General features: G+C 36.1%; 1 protein-coding gene across 2 annotated transcripts in view; it reads left to right on the forward strand.

Annotated features, from left to right (window-relative positions):
* The first annotated feature begins 143 nt into the window (after positions 1 to 143).
* The window catches only part of NFAT (NFAT nuclear factor), a 43,254-nt gene continuing 21,057 nt past the window's right edge, over positions 144 to 22,340 (forward strand). Inside the window, exon 1 of one of the 2 annotated variants that reach the window (XM_036820482.3) lies at positions 144 to 977. In XM_036820482.3, coding sequence (XP_036676377.2) covers positions 845 to 977 — 133 coding nt within the window. In that variant the 5' untranslated portion in view covers positions 144 to 844. The remainder of the gene's footprint in view (positions 978 to 22,340) is intronic. The other variant, XM_036820484.3, reaches the window with a different exon arrangement.

The raw sequence follows: 22,340 nt of genomic DNA on the forward strand, positions 1-22,340 counted from the left end.
GGAACGGCAATCGACTAGTCGATAGGCAAATTGATATCGGTAAGTGCGGAATTTATTTGTTTTTTCAGCCACGTTATACACCAAGGATGAATACTTAGTCGATACACAAACCCGTTATCGGCTTAATCGTTATCGTTACTGGCCAGTCTGCCATCCCTGCGCAACAAGTTGAAAAATAGAAGAAGACAAATAGAAACAGCGTCCGCAAATAGTGCGCAAAATAGTGTTTTTTTTGTTAACGTGCAACAGCGACATTGACTAACAAGTGGAGCGGTGAATGCAAGTGATAGTGCGAACAAAAACAATGCAAAACACTTGACCACGCAACGAAAACAATTGAGCAAGGCACACAGCAACATACCACACGCACACACTCACATGTGCAAGCACCCACTCGTGTAAGAGAGAGCGAGAGAGAAAGAGAACGCGAGTGTGTGAGTGAGTGAGAGGCAAGAACTGTAACTGTAATATAATTGATAAAACAAAAAACGTCAGGAGCAGGAATCCAGTGTGTGGGAGGGAGAGAGGAGAACGACGACAGGACTGGGAGACAGCGACAGAGAGAGCTGAAAAGGAGGAGGAATTGTTGTTGCTAAAAATAGCAACAAATAGACAGTCGAAGAAGAAGGCGAATAAGAAGCAGAGCAGCAAGAAGAAGAAGAAGAAGCGTTGACGCAGGCAAAAAGTCGCAGCCTTTTTGGCCACTTGGACTCTCAATTTGTCCCGTTAGCCCACGCTATCGCTCTCTCGGCTCGGCCAACAACATAAACATCGATAATAACAATTAGAAGAAAAACAACAACAGCAACAACAACAGGAGCAACAATAACAACGGAGCAAAACTATGCTTTTGAAATTCACAAAAACCAGTGGCGCTGGACCCTCGTCCGTACCGCTGCTGCCCCCCAACCCCGCGCCGGGCTCCAGTTCGCCGTCCATGCAGGCAACAACAACAACGTACGCGGCCCGCGGAACAGGTTTGTAACCACTCTCTTTTACACCCCCTCACCCCCTCCTTTGGTTCACCCTTCGAGCCTTTCTTGCTCTCATTTGTTTTGATTTTACCATTTTACCTTTAAGTACGTCTAATTAAAATACACCTTGCCCACCTTACACATTGTCAATCGAATTTCGATCACCATAGTTTTTCAACTTTGGTTGTTTACACTTTTGCATCTCAAGAAATCATTATAATTATAGATGTAAGCTAAATATATTCATTTATGAATTTGGAAACATGTAAAACATGTATTCTGGGATAACTGGGATTATAATTAATTATTATAATTATCGGTTCATATGGTAATATCTTTAGTAGGCCTCAGTAGAACTCTTAACCCATTGGTTATGTGTTCGTCTCAAGAAGTTCTAGCATTACCATACATTTATTCCAAATTTTGTATTAATTTGATACCTTTTTAACGGAAATTGTGGTTATTTAAATTCGGAAATTATACCAAATATACCATATATTAAGGACAACAATTCAATGAAATTTAAAAAAGTTAGAGAGATCTTTTGCCATATATTTGGCTTTAACTATTTGGCACTTGAATAAAGAAACTTGGTATGTATTTAATTTTAAAATTCTAAATAACTATTTTGATTGGCCTAGGAATTTTAATACGCATTTCTTTTGACTCTTTCGAGCCTGTTTTTGTTTACTTGCAAAGAAATGGGTGGTGAACTTAAGTACATACACATGGACATGTGTAAGATAAGGCTTTCGCTATAAAAATTAATTTGAAAAATTAAAATCAACTACATAGCTGATAAAAAGCACTTTCAGTTAGCCAAACATAACTTATTAATGACCATTTGCTGGTATCTTACCAACGTTTGAGATGGTTAATTTGGTTTTTTTGTCTATCTATCTGTCTTTCCTACTTTATGAGTGCTTTGGCCGTAAATAGAAGGCAAACAAAAATAGACCGCCCAAAGGTGTACACATATTTTGGATAAAAATATTGCCCCCAAGAAGTAATTCTTGATTGATTCCCACCCTTTTGACGCCCACTGACCGCTCTCGATAATTCTACTTTCGATATCAGCAAAAGTTGACAAAAACAATAAATAATAGAAATAAAAAAAACTATTTGGCCCCCACATACTTAGTGGCATTGAAAGCCACGCACGTGTACCCACACACATGCGGTTTTATGCTTACACGCACGCATACCGGCAATTATGTATGTTTACATGGGCGGATTACAGGGAGCCCCCGATAAATGGAACCCCCTTCTAGGCACATTTTTTCAAAACTAAATTGGGAAATTTGACAAACTGCATAGGTCGGATGTTGATTTTCCTAGGATTATCCATCTCTGATTTTGCAAAACGCTCAAAAAGTTCTATAGTTACTATGTAATATTATAACACTTAAGAACTCTACTTATCTACTTTGACTACAAGTTTTATAAGCTACAAATAATAAAACAATTTTTTTTTCCCTCTCTAGTCAAAAGTTTTACTTCTCGAGTAATCACTGTAGCTTTACATGTGCGCATCATGATTAGACAACTTTTTTTTGATACACCTTTAATTTCCATGTCGCTTAATAACCGTAACACAAGACTGTTAAAAACGGGTTTTCGCTCAGCTTAAGTTCCTAGGAAACGCCACGCGAATCCTTTTCAAGTTTTTCCCTCAGCTGTTTGCACGGTATTCAATTTCCCCACCCACTTTTCCGGCTTTCCAGCACGCTGTCTCATTTCATTCCGCTCTCTTGAGCCATTTGTTTGCACCGCTTAATGCTCATATAATCAAATTGAATTGAATTGAATTGGATGTTTTTCCAACAAGGTCGCGCGGCTCCTTGGCAACCTGCTGGAAAACTCACTTAATGCGGTTTCCTTTTGGCGAGGGTGTGTCTGCTGTAGACGGGGAAACCTCCTGGGCGGGGAAACCACACGAAAAGGGAAAATGTAGACAATAGAAACTGGTAGAAGAAAAATTAACAACGAGTTGCACTTGTTGAGCGGCGAAACACACTAGTACAGTGGTCAGTGGCTAATCGAAAAAGTATTATACAGATCAATATATTTTTGCTTACACTAAACAGAAATTTTCTTAATCAGGGAACCTCAAAAAAGGTATATTCAAGACTTTTATGGCAAAATAATTTATTAGTTAGATTTGTAAAAGAAGAAAAAAAATTGGAGAACAAAGATAATATTATATATTTCAAATATTTTAAACAATATTTCCAGGAAACATGTATAGTTTTAGGTTCGCAATTAATCAACCAGTTGATTTTTACTATGGATTGTTTTCTTCTTCGATGTTTAACCAAAATTATTCCTTAAAAACCAAATGTTCAAACGGGGGGTCAAAACCTACTTTTAAATTAACATGCTGATGAAAAACAGCAGGATGAATATTGAAGCTGTAAGTAAAAAGTTTGATATGCCAAAATAGGAATCTCTGAAAAAAAACCACAATACCAAACGGACTGTATTTCCACTTAGTCACTGACCACTGTACTTACTGTGTATCCCAGCTGCCCATGATGCACTCTGTTTATTTTTGTCCAGCTGGGAAGCCCTAGGATGCTGCCCTGTAAATTAAGTGGACTTTGCCCATCCTTCGACTCATTTCTACGCCATTTGTCTGTCGATTAATTGCATCGAAAGTCTCGTGACTTGACTTAGTCAGCAATTGTTTATTGGTTAATTTAATACAATTTTCTGCTCTCTAGATTAGTTAATGATCGACGTCGCTGTGCGGCCTTTTCAGCTTTTGTTGTTTTGTTCGTCTGGCTACAGGTTGTTTTTCGAATTTGTTTATTTTTTTCACTTTAGTATGCAAAGCTCGGCAGCGACAACGACTTGAATAATTTCAACTTAGTTAATCAATTTAATTATGTATGAAAATCGTTTTATTTGTTATTGTTGTTGTTTTTGTTGATGCGACACTATTATAGTTTGCTCGCATTCCGCTTTGGCTCCAAATTCGTTGTCTGTCTGGCTTTAAATCGAAAAAAATACCTTAAAAAATACCTCGTCAGAGACACAAAAGCTTTGTTCCCGCTCTTTTTCCCCCCACATTTCCCAGATTTTTTGTTGTTATAAACCTCTATTTCTTCATTTTTCTCCATTTTCCCTTTAGGTATCTTTGGCTTTCACCCAAAATTTTCAATAGCAATCACTTTTGGAGTTTATTTCCAGTTTGCCTCATTTTTCACCTTTTGCTTTGGTGTCCGATACCTGAAAAGTTCAAGGGTTTTTCTATTTACTCAGTTGTTTGCAACTTATTAACTAACTTAATTTATCGCCAATACCAAATTTAGCAATTCAGGGAGAATGCTAAACTATTTCGTAAATATTTCTGTGTTTTAAAGTATTTGCGTAGTCTTAACTTAATATAACAATTTACTTATTTCAAATGTTCCAGAGTCTTCTATTATTTTATTTATTTGATAAAATTCCTAGAAATGGTAAATGAAATATTTAAAAGGTTTTTCTATTTACTCAGATGTTTCCAACAAATTTATCAATTCTAGTAGAGTTTCAAAGTATTTGTTAAATATTTCTGTGTATTGTGGTAATTATGTAGTCTTAAATTAATATAATAAATTATTATCTAAGCCGAAAATAATAGGTAATAAAATATTTAAAGGGTAGCCCATAGTCGAAAAGCCTTAGCATTTATTGACCATTTTTTTGCGAGCCCACCTCAATTATTTTGTTATTGCGACGCCAGCAGACACGCACATATATGCGAATATATGATTGGGAGAGGAGATATAAGATATAAGATACAAGATACATATGTGTATAGGGGTGGGAGCAGGTGGAGCCAGTTCATCATTGTCCCGATGTCGATGCATCATTCAAATAAACTTTTCGTTCAAAACAAAATGATTAAATTTGTTGTTCTTTTTTTTTGGCTTCTTGGGAGCATCACGTTTTGTTGATTGATATTAATACAGAAATGGTTTGTTGAGTAAGCAAAGCAGGAAATAAGAATAATGAATTGTTAGAACGGCATTCTTCTAGATACATAAAAATTAAAAAAACGAAATATGACAACGGTATTAAATAGAAAAGGTAATTAAATTATATTTTTATGATTTCGCATCTCACCAACCTTTTACTTCTCCACCTGTATTTGGCAGGCTTGTTTTTTATGAATCCCCTTAAAAAAAAAAAACAAAACAATCCTTAACCAGCCAAGTGAAATATCGAAATAAAGATATTGTAATGCCAGTCGGCCGATAAGTCCGCTCCGAAATTTATATATGCCCCCATTAAATGAGTTTTTGCCATGTTTTTGGGGCTTTCTGTTTGCTTTTGTGTGTTGTGTTGCCTGGGGCTTTCATTAAAGCACGGCGACAAACAGGAGACAATAAAATGCAATCAGAGCGTTTATGGGGGCATAATTTTTGATCCAAAGCAAATCGAAATCAGTGGGACCGTATTGTGGCCGGATATTGATTGAAATTGCCAGCAAGTGAGTCACTGCGAAACACTCAGGACTTTTCTGCCCGGAATATCTGATCCACAACTACAAATCACAATTAATTCTGAATTAATAAAGTAAATAACTGAGTGAGAAATATTAACGTCAATGATGATTGGCCCAATTCACAGAATGTATGCGATATGCCGTTTGAATTTGCATTCTGAATTTTTAATTACTCGCTGGGGAAGAGGGAAAATTTCCTTATTTTCATGTGGGGAATCACATCGAACATAAATCCAGTTTGGCTTTTCTATGCTTATAACGTTTAATAGTCATGAGTAATGTTGTTTTCTGACATCTCTTCCTTAGAATTAAAATAATTGCATTATAGATTACGGATTAGTTGTATTTCACCAAGTACTTATTATTCAAAATATTTGTTTACTTCATAATAAAAAACTAACACTATTTTTAAAAAGCTAATACCATTTTCTAGAACAAAATCTTCAATATACTCTTTCATTCATTCTTACATTCGTTTGGATTGGATAACCAAGTATTTCATGATCATTCATCTAAAATTCTCCGCTCTATTGTTGTCATTTGGTATGGCATTAAATTCCATTACGTTGCTAGATTATTCCACTGCATCGAGCAGCTGAAAAACGCGAGCCAACAATTGTCTAAGGTCAAAACGCAACGCTTTCGAAGCGTTTCTTGGAAAATTGATCTAGACCAGAAGCCGGCATCCCGTTGATTTCCATTTCCAACCCTTTCCCTGCCCTTTTGCAACCCACAAGTAGCCAGTCTATTACAAAACTCAACTGGCTCTGAGGTTCACTTGAAAAAAAATGTAGGTACTACCTTTTATATGACTGAAAAACTTATTACTACAAGATATATTATTGAAATTTCCATTTGCCAAATATTAAAAGAAAGAAAAAAAGCTTTCGGTTTTAAATCTCTAGAGATTTAACATTTCAAATCTCTGAAGACTTACAAAATGAAAACTCTAGTAAGTTATGTTTAAGTTTTAAAGTACATCACCCGAAAAACAACTTGAAGATTTATAATTTGAAAACTTTAGAGATTTCATATCTCTGGAGATTTGCAATATAAAAACTAGACATTTCAAATTTCATATCTAGTAAGATTTACAAAATAAAAACTCTAGTAACTTATATTTAAGTTTAAAAGCATATCACCTATCACCCGAAAAACAACTTGCGGTTTCAAATCTCTGAAGATTTACAATATGAAAACTCTAGAGATTTTATTTCTCTGGAGATTCGCAATATGAAAACTATAGAGATTTCGAACGAAATAGAAGAAAAACGAAGTATCATGTTAAATCTTTATAGATTTCAAATCGAATTGAGTAACAACGTGACCTCTCTGTTAGATACTACCATTTTTTCGCAAGTGTAGGGGGTTGTCCGGAAATGCCGTGAAGTGAAAACCTTTTCTCCGGCTTTTGTTGTGACGTACACACGACAACGTGGTTCGGTTGTCGTCATTCAGGTGAGTCCCCCGTCCAATAGCCGGTTTCAAAATGCATCGAAGGGTGAAGAGATGGCAGTCAGGTGGTCGGGATGGGGAGTCGGGAGTTGGGGCTCGGGGTTCGGGATTGGGAAACGGGAATCCAGGTGAGATGAGGTGGGGAGTTTCGCAAGTGAGTGGGTCGCCGGAATGGAAATTAGCGTTAGCAATTTATTTGTTATGCAGGTCGGTAATTGGAAATGGGAAGTCTAGCACATACAGTGCGTTTCACGATCATATCCGACGGTGGTCCATGGAAATACCAGCTATCTTGCTATGATAAATGACCCCTCGTCTTCTTATTTATACCTATCTTTATTCATAAATGATTCAATAGCCAGAAAGACGAAAATAAACCGCCGTCATTATTTGGAAAATTTCGTTTTATTAATTATTCCACTAACTAACTTGCAAAATGAATCATAACCAAACATGTTTAAAAAGTTGAACAGATAATTGGATATAATCGTAAGAACAAAAAAGATTAAATTCCCTTCTCTGATTACATTAATCTATAATTAAAACAAGGTATTACTGCCAGAAACAATAAATTCCAAATGAAGGCTTTTAATTCCCTACTTACATTCAAATATTATGGCAAGATATATTTATAGATAACCTTAAGTTCTATTATTTTTGGCCAGGGTATACAAAAGTTCGTACAGTTAAGCGATTTTCCAGATTGTTTTGACAGCTTTTTGAACAGTTTAACCCTTTGATAAAACGCTGTCAGGCTAAAGACCCCAACTGTCGGTGTTTGAGTTGCGGTTTTATTTTCTCTTCGATTTCTGGCACTCCAATCGAAGGAATCAGCCCAAATCAATTGTCTTGGCCGTGACGTCAGCAACTGGCACCAATCGACACTGCGCCGCAAAAACGTTTATTAATTTATGATTTTATGAATTATAATAATCAACGCCGATGGAGCCAATGAATCGGGATGTAAATCGGATCTCAACTCTTACCGCCAGGGCATTTATTACTTGGCCAATGTAGGTCTCGAATTTCGCCAAGTTTCTGTTTGCCAAATTGAGTAATTTAAACAAAATGCCATTTTAACAATAGTAATAATAAGGAACACCAAAAGGTATATTTATATTTATATTTAAAATAATCATACATGATTTTATATATGATATGTTCATATTTGAGTAAGTTCCTGGTAATATTCTGAATTTCGACTTAGGATCTGTGTAACCAAATATTCTTTCAAGACTCCAATAGATTGGAAATTAAGCAACGAGCTCAACGAGGTATGACATTCCTTATTCTGACTTATAATTTTGTTATGGCAGCGAAAAAACCGAATTTTTTTTGGCGAAAAAAAGGGTTCAAATTTTTGCCAAAAATACAAAATTCAGATTTTTGTTTCGAAAATTCGACATTTTTTTCGGTTTTTTCATCGTAGTTCAGCCAAATCAAGGCGTACAGCTAAAAGACCAACTCTTTTGAGCAGCTTGCTTAATATACTAACGATCCTCATCACTTTTATGAAAATTTATTTTTTGACCAATTTTCGCATTTTTTGTAAGGGGGTGCATCGTCTTTTTTGCGAAAAATGGCAAAAATGAAAAATTTTCAGGTTTGGATGCCAATGGATTGGAAATTAAGCAACGAGCTCAACGAGGTATGACATTCCTGGATCTGACGTTTAGTTTTTTTATAGCAGCCAAAAAACCGATTTTTTTTGGCGAAAAAAAGGGTTCATATATTTGTCAAAAATGCAAAATTCAGATTTTTGTCAAAAATGCGCTATTTTTTTCGGTTTTTTCATCGTAGTTTAGCCAAATCAAGGCGTACAGCTAAAAGACCAACTGTTTTGAATAGCTTGCTTAATATACTAACGATCCTCATCACTTTTATGAAAATTTATTTTTTGACCAATTTTCGCATTTTTTGTAAGGGGGTGCATCGTCTTTTTTGCGAAAAATGGCAAAAATGAAATATTTTCAGGTTTGGTTGCCAATGGATTGGAAATTAAGCAACTAGCGCAACGAGGTATGACATTCCTCGATCTGATGTTTAGTTTTTTTATAGCAGCCAAAAAACCGATTTTTTTTGGCGAAAAAAAGGGTTTACATTTTTGTCAAAAATACGAAATTCAGATTTTTGCCAAAAATGCGACATTTTTTTCGGTTTTTGCATCGTAGCTCAGCCAAATTAAGGCGTACAGCTAAAAGACCGACTGTTTTGAACAGCTTGCCTAATATGCTAACGATCCTCATCATTTTTAGGAAAATTTATTTTTTTTACCAATTTTCTCATTTTTTGTAGGGGTTCATCACATTTTTCGAAAAATGGCAAAATATGAAAAATTTTCAGGTTAGAATGCCAATTGATTGGAAATTAAACAACGAGCTCAACGAGGTATGACATTCCTCATTCTGACTTATACTTTTGTTATGGCAGCCAAAAAACGGAACTTTTTTGGTGGAAAAAAGGGTTTAAATTTTTGTCAAAAATACAAAATTCAGATTTTTGTCAAAAATGCGAAATTTTTTTTCGGTTTTGCATCGTAGCTCAGCCAAATTAAGGCGTACAGCTAAAAGACCGACTGTTTTGAACAGCTTGCCTAATATGCTAACGATCCTCATAACTTTTAGGAAAAATTTTTTTTTTACCAATTTTCTCATTTTTTGTAGGGGTTTCATCACATTTTTTCGAAAAATGGCAAAAAATGAAAAATTTTCAGGTTAGAATGCCAATTGATTGGAAATTAAACAACGAGCTCAACGAGGTATGACATTCCTCATTCTGACTTATACTTTTGTTGTGGCAGCCAAAAAACTGAACTTCTTTGGTGAAAAAAAGGGTTCAAATTTTTGTCAAAAATTCGAAATTCAGATTTTTGTCAAAAATGCGAAATTCAGATTTTTGTCAAAAATGCGACATTTTTTTTCGGTTTTTCCATCGTAGTTCAGCCAAATCAAGGCGTACACCTGAAAGAACGAATGTTTTGAGATTAATATGCTAACCATCCTCATCACTTTTATGAAAATGTATTTTTTGACCAAGTTGTAGTCTGTAATACGTCTACTCTCTAGGCTGACGACCTTCTCTTATTTAGCATATTTCTTTTTTTAAGAAAATTTGTAATATTCTGTTTACGTCTATCCAATGCTGGCCTTGAACTCTTCCCGTGTGTCATTCACATCGGCGAAACCAAATGGGGGAAAAAATAAAAACAAATACCAGGCATGAAAAAAAAAGAGAAATGATGAAGAAATGATAACTTTCAGCGAATAACGTTCGTTATAATCAAAAAAGGCCCGGCTCGGCAATGTATATTTTTCCTTTTCCCTAATGTCTGTGTCCACATGTTTATTTATCTCTTAACATTTGTAAAATCAGTATCTTGAACGTGACTAAACAGCATTTCTGGTTGTTTCACAAAAAATTGCACACATGAAATGGGAATTTCACTCTAAGGTATTTTAAGAATTTCATTTTAATATTTTCAAAGATAGGAAGCAAGAAAAAAGTGGCGAAAATGAATTGATAACTAGACTAGAGATATTTTAATAGTAACTTTTTATTAAAAATATGTTTACCTATGATATTACAGGTGTTTTTATAAATGTATTTTTTTTGCCAGTATATTTTGGTATTTCCATACATTTTTTTCAAACTGAAAACAATTTAAGAAAATGTTTTCAACCCTTGATCGTTTTTCGTTACCAAAAACACGAAGACATCAAATAGTATTTTGTCGAAAAGAGAAAATACGGAAATGCCGTGCCCATGGCTGATTCTCACCTTCCAGATATAATATATATGTATACCTGAATATTTCGCATACGAATCTTTTCTCCTGCGTTTCGGACTCTTTTTGCACTTTGGACAGGCACAAATCATCCAAATTATTTGTGTACATTGGCTGCGGCTTGTTGTCTTGGCGTTTTTCTGTTTTGGTTGACGAGCCCCAAATATAATAGAAAATTCGGGGAGGGGTCCAGCCTTTGGCAATTATGAAGTGGGGAGTGTGTGAGATAGGTTTTATATTCTGAGGACTGGGGACTGGGGACTGGAGGTTTTGGGTGTGTTAGTGTGTGTGTGTGTGTGTGTGTGTGTGGGGGCGGTCTTGGTCCATCGACTCTAATTGAAGTTAGAGCGAGAAGGCACCACGATGGGTGTTTGCCTTGTTGTGTGGGTGGCGACACTGAGCCAGAAACGCATTTGAAATCTTTGTTTGTCTATTTACTTTCATTATTTAAGTGCTAAACGAACGTTTTTCATTCCCATTCAGCAGAAAAAGGTAACACAATTAAAAAAAATAATAATAATAATAAAGAAAAGAGGTCTCTAAAAGAGTATAACAATTGAAAAACAACTTAGAGCCGCTTCAGACGAGTTTTCCGGCCCTTTTGATAGGTGAGGGCTCCTCCTCACATGAGTCGAAAATGGCTTAATTTGAATATGAATAGCCCCAAACTGTCTAAATAACACTAACATAACATTTGCATAGCTGGTTATGAAAAACTCAAAAAGATAATGCTTTTCGATGTGGATTTATTGAATTGCAGTGCTCAGATTCTGCGAAAAAGGAGACTATAAATCATTATCAGGTACTTTAAATATAATAAATGTTATAAAGAAATAACCCCAATGGTAAATACTATATTACCAAACATCAATCGTTTTATGTACCCTATACCAAATTTTATTTGCCGAAACCCTAGTGTTATTTCAGGATCAAGATCCCAGAAATACTATAAATACCGGTTGCAAACACAAGCTGATTAAACACGGGTCACTCGACAAGATCTTATCAACCAAGATCCAGGGGTCAGTAGAATCGCAGAGATAAAGAACAAATAGCGAGGGACCTAAGAAAACCTACCTGTTTGAACTATTTTGTATCTATTAAGTATTTTTTTTCTCTGACCATTTCTGCTCTGTTGTGTTCTGTTGCGTAAATATTTGCCTTTTATATTTATCGTTTTATGTAAGAGATTATGAATTTATGTATGCTCCACCTTGAGTGGGGGCTTTGAGCTGGCGACCTCTGGCGACGGGCGACACGTGTAACACCCGATTTTGGTGGGCGGGGCGGGGGTCTCGAAATCGAACAAACGCGTGGGGGTTTGAAGTAGGGAGGAAGGAGGGGGCTTTACTTACAGTGATACAGTACTAAATCTATTTAGTCTGTCTGGTCTACGAGATAATTGGGATCCCGACTTTGCGAGGCGAACCAAACCAAATCAAACCAGATCGCATCAGATAGCAAAAGTAGTTCGCATTCGTATTCGCATTTTGATTACGGTTTCTGCTTCCTCTTCTACGCAGTCTGCGGCCGGAGTTTAACGATCAGAGAACCCAAATCCAAACCCAAACCCAAACCCAAACCCCTCAAGACCCGACCACACCATATATAATACTATACCACACTCTAACCGATCAGACAAAGTCTTGCAATTAGTTTCTGTTTTTTTTTTTTGGCAAGGCAAATCGCAGACGCACAGCTTAGCGATTGCCATCGGTCTAGGGTTTTCGGTGGTGTAAGTGGTCAAGGTTGACTTGGGAAATACCCTAATACTCGGGGGAAAAATTGCTATTAAAAGTATTATAATCATTTCAATTTCTTATCAAACAATTCGAAGATTCAAGCTTTTTAGGTCAAACCATGTGTAAAATAAATATTGTAATAAGCAATAATCCAATTCAGAAAATTCCTATAAGTAATATCTACCTTATAGATTGAAAGACCTGTCTTAAAATTTTGATCCCATTCCAAAAATGATGTGGAAATACGATCTATACAAAGTTTTTTAAATTTCTTATCGTTTTATTTACTTAAGAAAATTCCTATAAAATATGTATAACTTTGGGATTGTAAGTCCTAGCTGTAAAACTAAAATCAATATAGATGCAGTTTAAGATTTATAGATTCCATCCCAAAGATCATATGGATATACGATCCATCCAAAGTTTTTTTTCACATATTCTACGGGTTCATTGATGAGTTTTGGAATTCGTAGAGCATTCACAGGTCGTTGGCATACATACTTTGTAGCTAGACGTGTTATTGTTGCTTTTTCGCTTTGTATTGTGAAATTCGTGAGCGCAGACGTCTATTGTACATACATATGTATGTGCTCACCGCCGAATGTATCTGTATCTTTTATGAGCTGGGCGTGAGCGGTGTCTGATAAGATTTTGTTTACTTTTCGCTGGCGGCTGTCTCGCGATTCTCTCGATTTTTCGGCACTGCCAAATACGAATACAAATACGACTGGGAATACGAATCCAAATACGAATTCTATGAAAATGGCTGTTTAAAATGTGAGAAAACGAACATACATATGTATATGCCATATAACTATGACGAACATTGCGATGATGATGATGGCCGTTTTTTGATTGAGATCGGCGATCGAGCGGTCGTTCAGCATCTTGAAAAGTATATGCGTTGTTTGTGTTGCTGTTGTTGCTGTCTCTACATAATATATTATAATATATTGTTGTTGTTGCTTGAGTATTTGCTGATTGCTGGCTTTTTGTTTTGGCCCAAGTCACGTGACGTGCGCGTGCCTCGGTTGTCCGCGTTTTCTGACGCGCACGCTGCCCACTGTTATCTCACCCCCCCCCCCATTTCTCCCATTTCTTCGGGTTCTTTCTTTCTTTTTTTGTTGATTTTTTTCAGTCTTGATTGTTTTATTGTTATTTTTCGACAATCTGCGCTTGAGACATCCATCATTTGTTTCAGGAATTGTACCGATTTTCATTCATAAAATTTAATATTATTGTCATTCATAACCAAATTTGGAGTTGGATTCATGGTCTTTTTTTGGTTATTTTATATAATACGATAGATATATTTTATACTTTAAGAAATCTATAAATTAAATCGAAGCAAATACTAAGGCTCATATTTATTTTGGTATTGTTTTTCTTTCCACTTGGGAATTAAAAATATGCGAGAAATTATCAGGGGGCGTTAGAAATCGCAAATCTACTAATTATGATGGGTACTCTTATTCTTCTTTATGACTTTATAAAATCTATAAATCGAAGCAAATAAAATATAAGTACTATGGCTCATATTTATTTCGGTACTGTTTTTCATTCCACTTGGGAATTCAAAATATGCGGAAAATGGTCAGGGGGCGTTTAAAATCGCAAATCTACAAATTATGATTGGGTACTCTCATTCTTCTTCATCTTCTTCACCGACAATCTCTGACTATATTTTGTTAGTGTTGTTATTTTTTGCGAGAATTCAAGAGGAGAATTATATGCTGATGTGTGTAAACAAAAACAATAATAAATCGCACAGCGCCAAAAAAAAAGAAGGGAGAAAACAGAAAATCCGCAGAGGCAGAACAATATAAGAATAAGAATACTTGGATGAAAGATTTGAAGGCTGTGTGGAAAGAAGCAGAGCCGCATAGATAGAAAAATATGAACAAAAAGAGGGGCTGGAGAAAAGTATTATTTAGCGCATTTCGTGACATTGCTGGGAAGTTTAGTCATCCATTCCGTTCTATGAATTGATGAAAACGCACGACAAGCAAACCAAACACAAATACATCAATTAGCAGCAATTTATTCAGTTCTTGATTAATTTACTCTTCGTTTTAGGGGCATTTTCTCGCTATATATTCTCTTTATTTTCCCGTCGATGAGAAGAGAACTCGAAAAGTGCCGATCTGCAGCTTAAAATCCAAGTTAATTTTAAAATTTCAAAGACATTTATTGATCATCTATGATCGCCTATCATATAACAGCTAATCTATGCCAAACTTTCGTTGACGTCTACCGACTTTAAACTGTTTATTTTCTATTTTTAACCTAAAGATTTTTGTAGAACTAAATATTTGCATGTTTTGATAACGCAATAATCATTTTTTATAAAAAAAACCTGTAATTTTAAAATATTTACCTTGAAAACGTATTAAAATGTAAATTTTAAAACCTAAAAAGATCCTAAAAATGTAGAATGGTCTGGTAGCCTAGGGCGCGTTTTAAGAGATTTTTAGTGAATCCCCGCAACTAGACCCTATGCTAATCAATTTAACGCTCAAATGCAAATTACATTTAGCCGGTTGTTATAACCTTTTGGTATTCTTCTCCTCTAAGGTGTAGACTGGTGGGCGTGGCCCATTTACATATGATAAAAGCGATGCCGCACGATAATGAACATTTGAATTCTTTTCTGCTACTGCTGCTGCAAAAATAAACCAAGGACTATCTGGTTGTCATGCCCTGTTATCAAACTGCGTTCATCCACGTGATGCCAAGAACAAGCACCTACCAACCCAACCCAACACCCCACAACATCCATAGACATACGTCGGTATTCTCGCCCAAAATAAACTTAGATCCCCCGGAAGTTCAAACTGTGAACCATACTACAAAAGAAAACCTGAGCGAAACTCGAGCAAATTACTTATCAACTTGGGCAATCTCTCTCTTCTCTGATGTTGGGGGTATGGCACTAGAAATTAGTCGCCGATCTCTCAGTTTTTGGTTATAGTGTGTGCTGATATGATATGATATGGAATGGTGGTTCCCTCGAAACACTTCGACTGCTCCCTGCTACCATTTGCCCCCCCCGGCTTATCGCCCTCTGTCCGCCCAAACGCGTTTGCATAATCTTAGAAAAGAAACTGGTGATTAGAAGACACGCGCAATAATTCCCATTAAGTGCAAGAAGAAGCAGAGTTCAAGAGGAGATTACTTATGTTATAGTATGTGAAGAGGGAAGGAACCGAAGATCAGGGGTTTAGGTTTCTCGAGTGCTTTTTCATGGCTATTTTAAATTGTATGTTCAAGAATCTTGTGATTTTCATAATTGCTAATAGAGCAGTAGACACTAAAATAAAATACTGGTGATAAGGTATGGTTCGACTTGGAAATGAATTGAAATTGCCTTTATCAAAACTTAAAAAAAAAAAATTACCTTGTATTATTATTAAAACTATATCATTAAGTTAGCTGGTGTATTTTGATTTATTTAAAAAATATTTAAAAGAATCTCCAGGATTTTTGATACTTTCTTTCATCAGTGTTTTTATGATGTAAGTTAATTCTGGAAAGGCTATGCGGCGATAAATGACCACTACTTCGAGTTGCTACCACTTCATATAAAAGCTGATGATGATGATATGGGAGCTGTTAACGTGGCTGTTACTGCCTTGCGGCTGCTGTTAAGTGAGCATGCGCTTAACAGCTGAGATCACCGGTCGGCCAATGCGGCGTATGCGTGATATCTCTTCTACTGCTTTTGCCATTGCTATAATTAAATCAAACAGCAGCGTCAGCAAAACAATTACAACAAATTTAGGCAAATTAATTAAACAATAAAACAGCGAAGACCAAAAACCAAAAAAAAAAAAGCGCTAAACTCTATTCCTTGATTGTTGTTTTTGTGTGTCTTTTGAAGTTCGGCAGTATTGTTATTGTTTCTACCATTGTTGTACGTGCAACGGAGAATAACAATTTGATTTTTTGCGATTTTTCTGTCTGTTGATTTTACTTTTTACGATCAGCAGCCGCCGTAAAAAAAAGCGCCATACGCAAAACGTTTTCAATAACATTTCGTGTTCTGGTGTTTCGTTTTTTTATTGCTGCACAAAATAGTAAAATTGTTTACCGAAAATGTAAAAAAGATTTGTTAACAATTGTTGGTTCATCTGCATAAACAAGAAAGAACAACTGCAAAATTGCAAATTTCTTTTTAACATTTTAAGCATGATTTTTTAAATAATAAACCGTGTTTTTAGGAAATTTACTGCAGTTCAAAATGTTCTTTAACCAAAAAAATTATTTAAAAAAAAAAGATAAAAACTCTTTTTTCTATGCTTTTTACTCTTGTTTTGTTTACTTTTTAAGTTAGCGTTTGTTCGTGGCGTTGGGAGTCAAAAGAGAATTGGATAGGTAAAAAAAAGGGAAAAGGAGAGGAGGAATCGCGTTAATCGATACGAAATAAATCGTCCGAGATCGTGATTAGGCATTTAACATGATTAAGATATTGGGCTACGTGTGTATAGTGATATATCACATAATGTACAGCATCCGCTGGATGTGAAAATATTTTATTCGGTGCACCGCCTCCGGCAGAAAGTAAATGTCTTATATCGAGATCTCTGGCCGATTTCCCATTGGCCAATTCGGAATAAGAAAAAAAACGCCAGACGCAAAAAACAAGAATGCGGAGACAAATGATTGAAAATAATTTGGCGATTTTTGGAGCTATACTAATTAGAGTGCCAATCGAAACAAATCGAAGCGAGACAAATTAAATTAAATATGCGCCTGCCAGACAGTGCGGTTCGTAGCTGTAGTCTATAAGGCTAGTCTATAAAAGTTAAAACAATTTTCTATCTCTACAAAGTTCATGGACCATACAGATAGTTTTACTAACTTACCATCTAAGGTTCTGTTAGAAATCCCGGATTTCTTCAAGACCTGGTACTACTTACTCCCATATTCCTGTACCCCTGGTATAGTTTTAATAAGCTTCTTTTTAGGATTCTATTCGAGATCCCGAATTTCTTCAAAACCTGGTACAGCTTACTTTCATATTCCCGTACCCCTGGTGTTTTATTTTTCTTCGTTTTTTTTCTCGTTGCAACTTCGGAAACTGGTAAAATTCCGAAACAAATGAAACATCGTATAAATAATTATAGAAGCCAATTGCTCCTCCAGGTCAAGTAACTATTGTTGTAGTTGTTTGTTGTCGTTGTTGCTCTGGTTATTTTTTTTTTTGTAGGTTGTACTACTGAAACTACTGATGCAGGTGATGAAACAAAAGTACAATAAACCGTATTAATAAGTGCAGGTTGTAACCTTGAACCTTGACAAATACCCAGGTATATTGTATATGGTTGTTGGTTTATTATCGTCGTTGTTGTTGCTGTTGCTCGCTATGATCATTGCTAAGGTCGCAACGCACTAAAAGTAGGGTATAATATAATACATTCATCGGAACAGTCGGAACAATCAGCGAACACAACAATCAGCAAATACACGAGATGTAATCATCATATTATTTTCGGGGGAAATGGGGGGATTTTTTTTGTAAGGGGGAGGAGCTATTCTGTCAACGAACAAAATGTTATAAATTATACATCGCCGAGTGACAAATGTGCGGGGTGGCCATTAAAAATGTTAAGTATTAATTAAATTTCAACGCAAATCGAGCTTACGCACTGCTGTTTAGGATCGATTAATTAGTACTATCCATAATTGAGTCTAAGATATAGTATCTGGAATTCATTTTAGAGGTGTGAAAGCATAGATGGAATACATTGAGTTTGAGTTTATTGTAAAGTATAAGTAATATTACATCTAAAATCGATGAATTACTATAATTTATTGTTTTGTTTTGATCGTGTTTTTTTTTTTAGCCTCCCTATGGGAAAAGGAAGCGCCAAAAGCAAATATTCGGGTTTTTATTATGTATAATCTTTGATAAGGCGAGTGAAAAGAAATGGGCGTCAACGCTGCGTATGCGCATTGTTGGGTGCGTATGTGTGTGGCTCTATTTTGAAGTTACCTTCGAACACACGCTCCCTGTTTGCCATCCCCCCTCCCCCCTTGCTTTCCCTTCTCGATCATTTTCAATGCTAAGCCGAAAAATATCAAAAAACTATCATCACTGGGTTGTTGTAGTTGTTGTTAGCTGTTGCTTTAGTTGTTGTTTTGATAACACGGATTGAGGGTGTGCGCGTGCTCTCTTTCCTCTGCCAGCAACCTCTGCCGCCAGCGACTGCGCTGCCATTCATGGTGACGTCGGCGTTAACAATTTACATGTGTTGTTTGCCGTGTTTGATTTGTTAGTGTTATATTTGTTGCTAACTTTTGACACAGTGGACCTAATAGTATTAATTACTGCCCAAAACAAAAAAAACAACATTAACATTTAAATAACTAAAATGTATGTAACTTTTACTTAAAATAAATCCATACTTTGTTGAGGAATTTTTTTTATTAGGGTTATAGTTAAAACAGTTAGAATTTTGTAGAGGAAATTAACAATGACTTAAATGGGATGTAATGGGATACAATAAAAAAGTTGCAACTTTGCTTATATTTATTAATTTTTTTCTTTTATCTTATTCATTTGTTTCATTTTTTTGACCCACTGTACCGCCATCGGCAACCAATAAGAAATTAACGCCATTGCTGATACTATTATTGTTGTCGGCCCGATCGTCCGTCGTTTCGCTTCGTGAGTGCTTCGCATTCATTCGGAGAAAGAGAGCACTCTCTTTGGAGCTGTCCGCTTATTCTCAGCTGAGCCACTTGACATGTGGGGCCGAAAAATCAGCCCAACCAATCCCCCCTCCCCCTTCGTTACGCGTGACTGTGGTGTGACCAAATTTGGGGCAAACGCATTTCGAGAAAACAAAAATTCACCGTTATATGTAGCTGCACACCAGATTTTAATAGCATTTTATGCCTAAAGATGACAAGAGATTTAGAAAATGTAGGGGGAGGGGGGGAATGGGAAAACGTTTTTATGTTATTTTAAAAGCACTTAAATAAACATCTGATGGATGAAATCACATTACCCATAAATTACTCAAACTTCTTGGTGTTAAGTTTTGCCCTTTTGGTCACACTTGCCAAATAGTTTTTTCGCGCCCAAGCGAAAAGTTTACACAGGTGCACTGAAAAAAATTATTTAGTTTATTTGTGGCTATTGATTATGTATGTTCCAAGAATATACAAACTCATATACTTTATTGAATTTAATTTTAAGTCAATATTTTATTACATGAAAGACAGTAAACAAACATTTTTAAAAATATATTAGAGCTTGTGAAAAATAGTAAATGTTGTTTTTTTTCTGTGTATGATCGCTGGCATTCGTTTGCTTGTCCACTTATCAGCGTTTGTATGTGCGGACTTATGTTGGCATTCCGCTCTGTAGAGTGGCCCTGACTGTCTGCAATTGACCGCAAAGCGAACGTGTGCTGTCTAGTGTTAATTAACAGCCACGAATCGCAGCAAAAATACGCACTTTGGGATGGACCGGCTTATGTAAAAAATGGAAAAGTAGGGCTTTGAATTAAAATGCTTAAAACTAAATAAATTACTCATACGGCTTGACAGCCACTACCTTGTCCTGGTTCTTAAAGTACATGTTTTTTTTTTCAAAATAAATATTTAAATCGAGTCTCATCTTCTAAAAGAATTTTAGCTATTTTTGAATCTCTTGAAATTATATCTTAATTTTTGAAGACTATCCAAGTCATACAAAGCAAAGAAGTCATATTTTAATACTCAATAAATACACATATTTATATAGCTAAATTTCAATATGGCTTTTATTATATTTTGGAAGTAAATGTGTAGCTTTTCCCTTAAATGCACTGGGTCCACCCTAATACAATGCGCATACGCAGCGGTGGCCGAAGCATAAAATGGAGCAAAAAGAGATGAAGATGGAGTGGAGTTTGCAGGTTGCAGATCGATCTTTTGATTTTGATATTGATTTCAATAGCTCTCCCGCTCTCTCCGTCTCTTGTTCTCTCCCCTCTCTCTTTGTGGCTGCTTTATCAATTTGCGTTTGCAATCAGTGCTGACAAGAGGAAGAACAATAACAACAACAGCAGCGGCAAATAGAAACGAGGCGCGCGCTGTGCTCACACACACATGGAAATCAATTAAACCCGTTGTCGTCGCAGCCGTCATTCGGCCACGCGTACACTTGTTGCTCTGCTCCATCTCCATCGCCATCGCCATCATCTCTCTCCGCTCCGGCGACACTCTCTACGCTCCTCTCAGCTCTCAGCGCTCAGCGCTCAGCTCAGCATCATCATCACATCATTCGTGATTCGTTCTTTTCACCGGACCCCGGACACTTGAGAGAGAATTCTCCGCTGCGCTCCGGACAAACGGGGTTCGGATTCGGATACTTGGGTTCGAGTCTGCGCTAAAGTTATATAGCGCGCCCACCTTTTTCCGCCGCAGTCCATCGATCTCAGCGTAAGTGTTCGCATCGCCACTCGTCGCCGCTCTCCGATTACGGGTCACGGTTTACTACGGGTTACGGTTTACTACGGCTTACGGGTTACAGCTTACGGGCTTCGGTTAAGCGGTTAACTATTCGCCGCTTACGTGATACGATATACGGTCTACGCTCTACGGCTTACAATTATGATTACGGCCCTTCCACCAGCAAACTCGTGCTAAAAATTCGCACTTTTTCTACCCGCTTTTTTTTCTGGTGCGATGTTGTGCTCAATTAACGTTTATTATTCGAAAAAAGTTATAATAACTTGTGCGCCCATTTTGTATTAGACCAAAACGGATGGCCTGATCGCGGGATGCTCAAAATAAAAATCTGCAAAATTAAAACTAAAAAGAAAGAAAACGAAGTATAGTTCTTCAAAACTCATTTCTAAATTGGAATTTAATCTGTGGCTCTTTATTTAAGCGATTTTTATATGATTCTTTTTAAAAATCCCATTCAGTTCTTGGGTTTTCCTTAGAAAACAAAGCTATATGTTTTAAAAATTACAATTTTGCAACATGAGGTATTAAACGAATGTGATTAAAATTAAATGGAAGTAAAAAAAAATTTATTTTTAATGCTATATCAACTACTCAGTCATCTTCCATTTTAATGATTTCATTTTTTATAGATTTTTTGAAGAAACCATTTAATTCCACACATTAAAGTCATTACAAACTAGTTTTTCTTTTACATAAAATCTAGATTTAAACCTCATAGGTTCTACCTATAAACTTTTTTTTTGAGGGAGACCCAAGTAACTTTTCTCAGTCGCGCGGTTTATCTTATCGGTTTTTGGGCTGAGGGGCAGAATTCTACGGACAGTACCTGTGCATAAGTTCCAGTCGCGAACCCCCAGACCCACAGACCACAACGAAGGCAACCGGAACCCGTCTAGAATCTCCCAAGCGCCAAAAAGAAATTAAATACAACACAATTATATATACATTTAATTCACTTGCTGTCTGTGAGTCCCCGCATACCGAAAATCGCGTAAAAACTTTTTGTTTATAACAAATTTAAATGCGGCCAAAAGCCAAGCCAAACAAGAAAACAAGAAAGGAGGAGAGCAAAAAGAAAATAAATGTGCAAAAATTAATTTAAGAGATGATTATGATAAGTGATTGAAAAATTAGCTCTTTAAGGAAAGGAGCTTTAAGATTCTGTCTTATAATTAAGATCTCCTTTTAAGAGTAGGCTTATTTTGAATAGGTGATCAGTGGGAATCTATTGTTTGAATATTCTACAAAATTCTTTCGTTTTTTGTTTTTCTACAAAAACCAATATGAGAAATCCTTCTTTAAAGTATTGACAAATATTTTATTTAAAGACTTTGCATATGTCTGTCAGTAAATAAAGGCCATCCAAAAGTTTTCTGCCTTAGGTTCCCCGATTTCCCGACGCTTCCTGCTCGAATATTAAAAACAAATAA

This window comes from Drosophila suzukii, chromosome X, assembly GCF_043229965.1.
Source record: "Drosophila suzukii chromosome X, CBGP_Dsuzu_IsoJpt1.0, whole genome shotgun sequence".
Taxonomy (NCBI): domain Eukaryota; kingdom Metazoa; phylum Arthropoda; class Insecta; order Diptera; family Drosophilidae; genus Drosophila; species Drosophila suzukii.